At 37.9% G+C, this 8,458-nt stretch overlaps 2 protein-coding genes across 3 annotated transcripts; one reads left to right on the plus strand and one right to left on the minus strand.

The window, feature by feature from the left end:
* Positions 1–757: 757 nt before the first annotated feature.
* LOC120073138 (U-box domain-containing protein 4) lies at positions 758–2,873 on the plus strand. The gene is made up of 2 exons (XM_039025782.1): positions 758–2,306; positions 2,410–2,873. Exons 1-2 carry the CDS (start codon positions 990–992, stop codon positions 2,470–2,472), a joined length of 1,380 nt encoding a protein of 459 aa, XP_038881710.1. The 5' UTR covers positions 758–989; the 3' UTR covers positions 2,473–2,873.
* Positions 2,874–3,671: 798 nt separating this feature from the next.
* Positions 3,672–7,316, minus strand: LOC120073135 (inositol transporter 4). Of its 2 annotated transcripts, XM_039025781.1 has the most exons (8): positions 7,165–7,236; positions 6,766–6,840; positions 6,123–6,365; positions 5,950–6,020; positions 5,523–5,858; positions 5,319–5,426; positions 4,416–5,024; positions 3,672–4,322 (listed from the first exon to the last, which is right to left on the minus strand). In XM_039025781.1, exons 3-8 carry the CDS (start codon positions 6,256–6,258, stop codon positions 3,855–3,857), a joined length of 1,728 nt encoding a protein of 575 aa, XP_038881709.1. In that variant the 5' UTR covers positions 6,259–6,365; positions 6,766–6,840; positions 7,165–7,236; the 3' UTR covers positions 3,672–3,854. The 2 variants fall into 2 exon arrangements, with proteins under 2 accessions (XP_038881709.1, XP_038881708.1); XM_039025780.1 differs by lacking the exon at positions 6,766–6,840 and having other exon boundaries at positions 7,165–7,316.
* Between the last annotated feature and the right edge of the window lie 1,142 nt (positions 7,317–8,458).

Consider the following 8,458-nt stretch of genomic DNA (forward strand, 5'->3'; position numbering starts at 1 on the left):
CATTTCACGATTATTTTAAATTAATTAACTGATATTCAACACCAAACATCAAAGTGACCATTAGCGAAAACTCAAGTATAATAGAGCAAAAACGACACTTAGGGACTAGATAAAACCAAAACTTAGAATTTAAGAAAAAAAATGTCACATTTTATAACGAGGGATTAAATGGAAATCAAACTCAAACCTTAAAGATAAAAATATAACATTAGAAATACCTATACATCAAATGAAAATGTCAAAATCTTAATCTAACAACAATGTCATTAAAATGCCCATGCAGATGAATAGTTCTAAACAAAATTTATAAAAAACAAAAAACATAAAAAATTTAAATTAATAAATAAAAATTTGATGTTTTTTAAATAAATTAAGATGTTTATTAAGTATACTATACTTACATTAGTAATATGCTATGACTTAATTTTATGTCACATAAATAATTTTTCTGTCAAAACTCTATAAAACTATACAAATATTGAAATGTCGAACTTGGTTGACAATCTAAAAATTAAAATGAAAGGAGATTATTGTAATTTGGAACAAAACGACGCCGGTTTGGTGACTTGCCGACGGTCCCAGCACGGAATTGGTACCCCACCAGAGAGCTGTCTTAAGGCAAAAGATGAAACCAGGGGAGGGAGCTGTGACGGTTGTCACATCCGACTCTCCTGTTTGCACAAATGGATGGCTAAGATGAGTCGGATGAGATAAGAGGTGGCCCAACTTTCCGTTATTAAAATGGCCTGTGACCATTACAACCATACAAACCCTCGTAGTTCTATCGAAACCCATATTCCCAAAAAAGGTGTAGTAAATGTAAAACCACACTCATACACAAACCCAAAAATACCATTTCTCTTCCGCCGTTAGATTCCTTTCTTTCTCTCTCTGTTTTCTCTTTTCCGGCCATGAAATTTTCCCGACAAACAGACTGAAATTGGAATTTTGGGGGTTTTGAACTGAGATTTTGATTTCCAGTTTTGGAAATGGTGTCGCTTGAGGATTCTCATTCCACTTCTAATCGGTTTCCTTTAAGCAGAAATTGTTACAGTCCGTCGTCTACCACTTCCAGTAAAATTAGCCGGAACATTGGCCGTTCTATGCGTACTATTCGCTCTAATTTCTTTCAAGATGATAATAGTTGCACCTTTAATGGCTCTGTTGCAGCGAAATCCAGCTGTATATCTGAGAATCTCACCGATTCTGTCATCGACCTTAGGCTTGGCGAGTTGGCATCACGTAGCCCTAAATGGCCCAAGCAATCTTCTGAACAGGAACAGGATTTTCTTGAACTTTCCCATGCTTTCAGTGATTTCTCTGCTTGTAGCAGTGATATTTCCGGGGAGTTGCAGAGACTTGCAAGTTTGCCCTCCATGGCGGTTGTTCCTAAACGAGAAGGTGAAGATGCTGACCCCGAGCCTGAACCTTGTTTAGGGTTTTTGCAGAGGGAGAATTTCTCCACTGAGATTATTGAGAGTATTTCGCCCGAAGATCTACAGCCGACTGTCAAGATCTGCATCGATGGGCTTCAGGCATCGTCAATTGCAGTGAAGCGATCTGCGGCGGCTAAACTGAGGCTTCTGGCGAAGAATCGGTCTGATAATCGGGTACTCATTGGGGAGTCCGGGGCTGTTCCTGCTTTAATTCCTTTGCTTCGATCTACCGATCCATGGACACAAGAGCACGCTGTAACTGCCTTGCTGAATCTCTCACTCCACGAGTCTAATAAAGTTATTATTACGAATGCTGGAGCCATAAAGTCGCTGGTTTATGCGCTCAAAACTGGCACCGAAACTTCGAAACAGAATGCAGCTTGTGCTCTGATGAGCCTCGCTTTGTTGGAGGAAAACAAAACTTCGATTGGGGTTTGCGGGGCTATTCCACCACTGGTATCTTTACTACTGAATGGATCGAATAGAGGGAAAAAGGACGCGCTCACTACACTCTACAAGCTTTGCTCGATCAAACCGAACAAGGAGCGGGCCGTCACGGCCGGAGCTGTGAAACCATTGGTGGCGCTAGTAGCGGAGCAAGGCACGGGTTTAGCAGAGAAAGCGATGGTGGTTCTTAATAGCTTGGCTGGGATTCAAGAGGGAAAGGATGCGATTGTGGAAGAGGGTGGAATTGCTGCGCTAGTGGAAGCAATTGAAGATGGGTCGGTGAAAGGGAAGGAATTTGCGGTGTTGACACTCTTGCAACTGTGTGTTGAGAGTATGAGAAATAGAGGATTGCTTGTAAGGGAAGGTGGAATTCCACCTCTGGTTGCTCTTTCGCAGACTGGAAGCGTTCGAGCAAAGCATAAGGTGATTACCAAAAACTGATTAGCCACCAATTATTACACGATTCTCGTTAACTGATTCTATGAAATGAACATCTTATTGATGACAATTTGCTAAACTTTTGCAGGCGGAAACGCTTCTGGGGTATTTAAGAGAACCAAGACAAGAAGCATCTTCATCAAGTCCTTAACACAAGGCGTGAGATGGGTTTTTTTAGAAGGTAATTGTATTATTAAGTAGTGGTATCGTGGTTGTTGTATATAGGGAGTGGTTTTTTTGATGGTTTGTACAGCGTGGTTGAGGAGGTTGGAAGAATGAAGATTGTAGAATGGAGTAAGTAGTGCAGTTAGTAAAGTAAAAAACTGACGATTAGAGAACAAGATGTATGATTTTTAACTAGGTTATGGGATATCCTTTTTTAATGACATTCCGTTTTACTAAATAGTGGAATATCTTGGTTTGCTTTTCTGGGTTTGGGGATTTGATGAAAATTCTGATTGGTTGTGTGTTTTGTATGGGTGAACCCAAATTCTGTGGAACTGATCGTCTTGTTTTACATATTAAAGCTGCGAATTGCACAAAATTTTGTAATACTCAGTGTGTTGGATTCTCAGCACAAGTTAATCTCTCTCCCTTCTTTAATTGTGATTGAAACTTACTGAGTTCAGTGGTCTGAGAAGCTTAACGTTCTATTCATACATTCATACAAAAGAAGAAATATCTTGTTAAGCCTACTTGCAATTGCATGAACATGAAGATGAACATCATCATCTCAGGCGAAGGCCACAGGCTGGGTGGTGTGGATGCCCCACCATAGATTTAGAAATATTTTGTAGGGTTTTAGTCTCTTACTCCGTCTTGTCGTTTAGGGGTGAATTATTAGTTGGCAGAGCAGGTATGTTTTGTCCTGCCGCTGCTTGCTGTGCTGTTCATCATTTCCTATTTCTATTCAAAATCTCCCCTCTTTAAACCAATTTTTTACACGACCCGATTGTCGGTGTCCTTCAGCTGAAGGGAGCCCCTACAATTACAAACTCTTCCCATCTCTCTCTCTCTTGGCTTGTTATTAGTTTTTTATTTCATTGACGTTAGTTGAGCTGTATTAGAATGCCCTTTCCTTTCCTTTCATCTAAAGCAAACAAAATGTTCCACGGTTAATCTTTCAATTCTGTCCTTTTCATTTCTATTGAGTTCATTTAATACTCTCTCCATTTCACTATATGGATGTAAAAAAAAAAAAAAAAAAAAATAGTAAGAGAAAATCTCTCCATTTAAAAAAATAATAACAACAAAAAAAATCTTATCCAAACAATCCTACAACAAAATAAATTCGGATGTAAAAAAAAAAAAAAAAAAAACTAGTAAGAAGAAAAGACAATAAAACAAGAGTTGCAAGTGGATAAAGTTAATAATAAATAATAACCAATCATGCATTGTTGTCGTCCACAATTTATTCCAACTTACCAAAAGTTTCTCACAGTGAAACACTGAGAAACATCAAGTGTAGTTAAATAAAAGTTACGTCAATTTTGCTGAAGATTATTAAATTTAAAAGACATTCAAAAGTAAGAATCATTGTGCAGAAACTTCCTTCTGGCCTTTACTACTCTTATGCCTCTTCCCTTGCTTAAGCAGCTCTTCAACCTCTTCAAATTGCAATCCTTTAGTTTCAGGTACTAAGAAATATATACCAACCAATCCAAGTAATGAGAATCCTGCAAACAGCAGGAATGTTCCAGCTGCCCCAAGATTGTCCACCAATGTTAAAAATGTCTGACTAACTATCAAATTTGATACCCAATTTGCAACTGCAGCAATTCCTCCTCCAGTTCCTCTGTATCTGAGTGGGTAAATCTCTGAGTTCAACACCCATGGTACTGTTCCCATTCCAGGTGCATATGAAATTATGTAAAGCCCCATTACCACCACTGCCAAGAAGCCAATCTTGCTCGGGCAACCTTCTGTGAACCATACTCGTCGGTTCGACCGACATGTGCCCCTCACGACCTTTGTCAAATCCAAGCATGCTCCAGGGAGATACTGATATTTCATTCAACATACAACTTGTGAGTTTCTGTTGGGAGTGAGATTTAAAGCAATAAGAAAAAGAAAGGAAGTTGATGTTTTATATACCTCATCATCTCTATGGGCACAGAAACCACATTTTTGTTTTAAACATGACATGCAGTTCCATGAAGATGCATCTGGAGCTGAGACATAGGCCGGACAGGTAGAGTTACTTCCAAAGTGAGAAGATTCCAGGGCATCAATGGATGGAGCATGGCTAGCAGATTGGAAGAACACTCCGGCCAACACCACAAGGCAAGCGATAATTCCAATCATCGAGATGATCATAATTCGTCGTCTACCGTATCTGTCAACTGTAAGCATGCTGACAACAGTGCCAGCGGCATTGAGAAAAGATGTAACGAGAGAAAGCGCCATGGCTGTTGTATTAGAAGCATATCCCGCAAACTGCATTATGGTTGGACTGTAGTACATGACAGTGTTGATACCACAGAACTGCTGAGCTACTTGGGCAATGATCCCGGCCTGGAGCCCTCTTCGGACGACTTTGCTGCTCAGAGCCCCTTTAACTTTGGCTATTATACTACCATCTCCAATGGCACCTTCTTCTGCCTTTTCTTTTTCCACAGACTCATGCAACAATCTCATCTCTTCATCAACTTGATTAGCAGGATATATCCTCTCCAGTATGGCTCTTGCGTCGTCTACTTTGTCCTGATCATCAGGAAAATGAGTATCAGTAAGTTTGATAAATCACCTCTAATCCAGTCCATGAGAAAGACTACTAATGCAAAGAGTTAAGAAACATTAGAGGGAGGGAGTGAGAGATGGAAAAATAGAGTTTATTGATAAATGTGTAAATTTCAGTAGTGCAGACTGTTAAAATTGGCAGACTTCAGTTATTTAACATTGACTTATGAAGTCGGTGGACCAAACACCTTAAAACATGTTACCACTATTGTTATAGAAGCTCAAAGGAACAAAGTTGTAGCATTTTTCAAACATTACCTGTCTGTAAAGCCACCTAGGAGACTCAGGCAGTGATAACATTAAAACAAACTGAACCACAGCTGGAAGTCCTGCTACTCCAAGCATTAGACGCCATGTTAACTTGGTCTGCAACACAAATAAATTCAAACCTAAAAGTTCAAAATAAGAAAATAAAATTCACAGTTCATAACTTTAACCATCAGAAAGGAAGATCCATTTTACCTTAGTGAGGGCCAGGTTGATTAGATAGGAAAGAAATTGTCCTCCAGTAATTAGCAATCCATTAGTACTAACAAGAGCACCCCTTATTCTAGCAGGGGAAGCTTCTGATATGTAAAGAGGAGAAGTCATGGATGCCATTCCAACTCCGAAACCAACTATAAGTCTCCCAACGATAATGAATCCAGGAAAGGGAGCAATAGCCATGACAATGGCACCGACAAAGAACACAACATCGGCAACTAGAATAGACATTTTTCGACCGAATTTATCGTTCATCCAACCACCAATTGCAGCACCCACAATAGCACCTGCTACAGCCATACTTACGATGGTTTCCTGTATAATATAATCAATGAACCAAATGGTGAAAATAAGCACTATTTAAAAGAGACCAACCACCAAAAACTTAGGCCTAAAAGTAACTTGCCTGCAGCCATGTTTTCCGGTCAACTTCTTCAAAGTCCTCTCTAATGTAGAGCATAGCCCCAGAGATAACACCTGCAATGCAAAGCAACCAAAATGTAAAAATAACATCGTTGTACTCGTTATCGTCTTCGTCATAAAAATTTGAACAATAAGGCAATCGGGGTCGGGAATTACCAGTGTCGTATCCGAAAAGGAGACCGCCGATTCCAGCAGACAGAGCAAGGCGCATAATGTAAGGTGTCTTCCATGTTGTTTGCCAACATTCTGAGAACTCTGCCTTGTCTGCCTTTGCAGCACCTCCTTCCACCATTTTGAATGATTCTGATCTTCAAATGGTTTTTGAGTTTTTAACTTACTCCAAAGGTTTGTGAAGATGGAGGAACCTTAATATTCTTAACAAACAACCTACAGGGAAAACTGGAAACAACCGAAAGAAACAAAAAAAGAACAAAAAAAATCAAATCTTTAATAACGGTAAATTGCTAGAATCTCTAAGCAGATCGATCTTCGAGGACTGGGCCCATGTTTGAATTTTGAATTAAAATAAATTGCGTTCTTTGCATCCGTTACAAAAAACCAACCAACCAAACAAACGAAAATCGTCATATAAAATTTTCAAATTGATCGTTTATCGATGATTGAGATTTTGTTTTGAATTCAAAACAAATACAGAGTCTTCAACCAACAGTAAAAAATAATCAAATCAATCAAATGTGAATAAAAGGAAAAGAAAATCGAAAGAACGGAAATTTAAACAGCCAAAAATTTCTGCAATTACCCACTTATGGGTAGGAAAAGATAATGGAAAAGGCATCACCTTTTCAATATGAATGCAGAAGCTTCACTGCATGTGGACTTTCTGATTTACTCTGTCCCAAGGTTTATCGATTCACTAAAAAAATGGTGGCTAATGGAGGTTTATATAACAATAGATGGGAGTAAATATGTAATTTCCCAATTGGGTTAGGATTCCTATGAAGTTTTGGACGGTTAAAAGAAAGAAAAAAAAAGCATCAAATGCGAGAGAATTGAAAATTCCTCATATTCCAAAATTGGAAAATACGATAATAGTTATCCAAATGGTATTAGATGTTATCTAATACGTGTAACAAAAATTCAAAAAATGAAGGGCACGAAACAATTTAGATAGTACTGAATTGAAAAGTGCCAGAAAAAGAACAAGAACAAGAAGAGGGGAAAGTAATATGGATCTTACCAAAATTTGGCTGTGAGTTGCGGTGACAGACATGCAGAAGCAGAACACAGAGTGTGGAAAAGCAGAGACAGTTGAAGTGGGTCTTCTTGAAAGCAAAAAGTGAATATATAGAAAAGCTAATAATAGAGATGAAGGTTATTTGAGGCCAATCATTTTCCTCTCTGATTTGTTATCTATTTTTAATTACGATATGGCCTTTAAATTCTCCGAAAAAAGGACCAATTATTAAATGCATGGCGATAAGTTTGTTTTTAAATTCTTGCAATTGAAACGCGCTTCTACAACGGAGAGGATTATCATCTTCCGTTTCTTTAAACTTGGCATTTTCCGGTTATACAAATTGATATTTACCAATATTCATCTAGTTTACGTTATTATTATTATTATTATATTTCTTTTGAAAAAAATATATCTTTTCCTAATTTTTTTTTTTATAATTTATATTTTGAGTATCTATAAAATGTGAGTGAAACCTAAAAATTGTCCAAATTCTGGCCGGTCCGGCCGTTCTCGAGGGCGACACGAATTCTCCAAAATCGTGACTATACTCAAAATATTTGTTTGTTTGTTTTTTTTTTTAAATATCTCAATATTTAGTTCAATAAATTTCCGATTCATCTTCAATTCCCCCTTTCTTTTTTACTAATTGCTTTAAAATTACATTTTTATCTAACTTTTACAGAAGAAAAATCAAAACAGGGTCATACAAACGTGATCTTCATCATAATTGATCATTTGTCCTCAACATTTAAGATATCTTAGAACCCTCTTTCTTAGACTTTATAAATTTCAGTTTAGAATGATACACTATCATTCTTTCTGAAATTCTGCATTGAATATTTGACAACAATTTTATAAATGTAAGATAATTGTCGTGATTTAGCTATAGAAGTTAAAGTAGACATAATAGTTTTGTGTAGTTCACAATGTAACTAGGTAATTTTAAGTAACAGCCTAACGAAACCTTACATATTTCCTGCAGAGGGGTGTTTGTTTCAAAAGTTGGGATTAGATAGGTTAGGAATTAGATAGGTTAGGCATCCTAAGCTCAACCATTGTTTGGTATGGATTTAGATCATTTTCTCATGAGATTGAATAGTGTTTACTATTCAAACCTATGAGTTACCTTTCCTTTTTTTTTTTCCTCCTAATTTAATCTAGAAAGTACGTCGGCCAACCTCCGGACACCACCTTTGGTGACCACTACAGCCAACTTCGGCGGCCTCCTTTCAATAATTGTCGCCGGTCAACTCCGGCTACCACCCTCTGGCGACCACCGCAGGCTAACTACGGC

Source organism: Benincasa hispida, chromosome 3 (genome assembly GCF_009727055.1).
Source record: "Benincasa hispida cultivar B227 chromosome 3, ASM972705v1, whole genome shotgun sequence".
NCBI lineage: Eukaryota > Viridiplantae > Streptophyta > Magnoliopsida > Cucurbitales > Cucurbitaceae > Benincasa > Benincasa hispida.

Excerpts from the sequence above, each read along its gene's own strand:
- LOC120073138 (XM_039025782.1), top strand. The coding sequence starts at position 990 with ATGGTGTCGCTTGAGGATTCTCATTCCACTTCTAATCGGTTTCCTTTA. Across the intron at positions 2,307-2,409 it reads GCGTTCGAGCAAAGCATAAG|GCGGAAACGCTTCTGGGGTA; the intron begins GTGATTACCAAA and ends AAACTTTTGCAG.
- LOC120073135 (XM_039025780.1), bottom strand. The coding sequence starts at position 6,258 with ATGGTGGAAGGAGGTGCTGCAAAGGCAGACAAGGCAGAGTTCTCAGAA. Across the intron at positions 6,021-6,122 it reads CCTTTTCGGATACGACACTG|GTGTTATCTCTGGGGCTATG; the intron begins GTAATTCCCGAC and ends TTTGCATTGCAG. Across the intron at positions 5,859-5,949 it reads ACCGGAAAACATGGCTGCAG|GAAACCATCGTAAGTATGGC; the intron begins GCAAGTTACTTT and ends TATATTATACAG.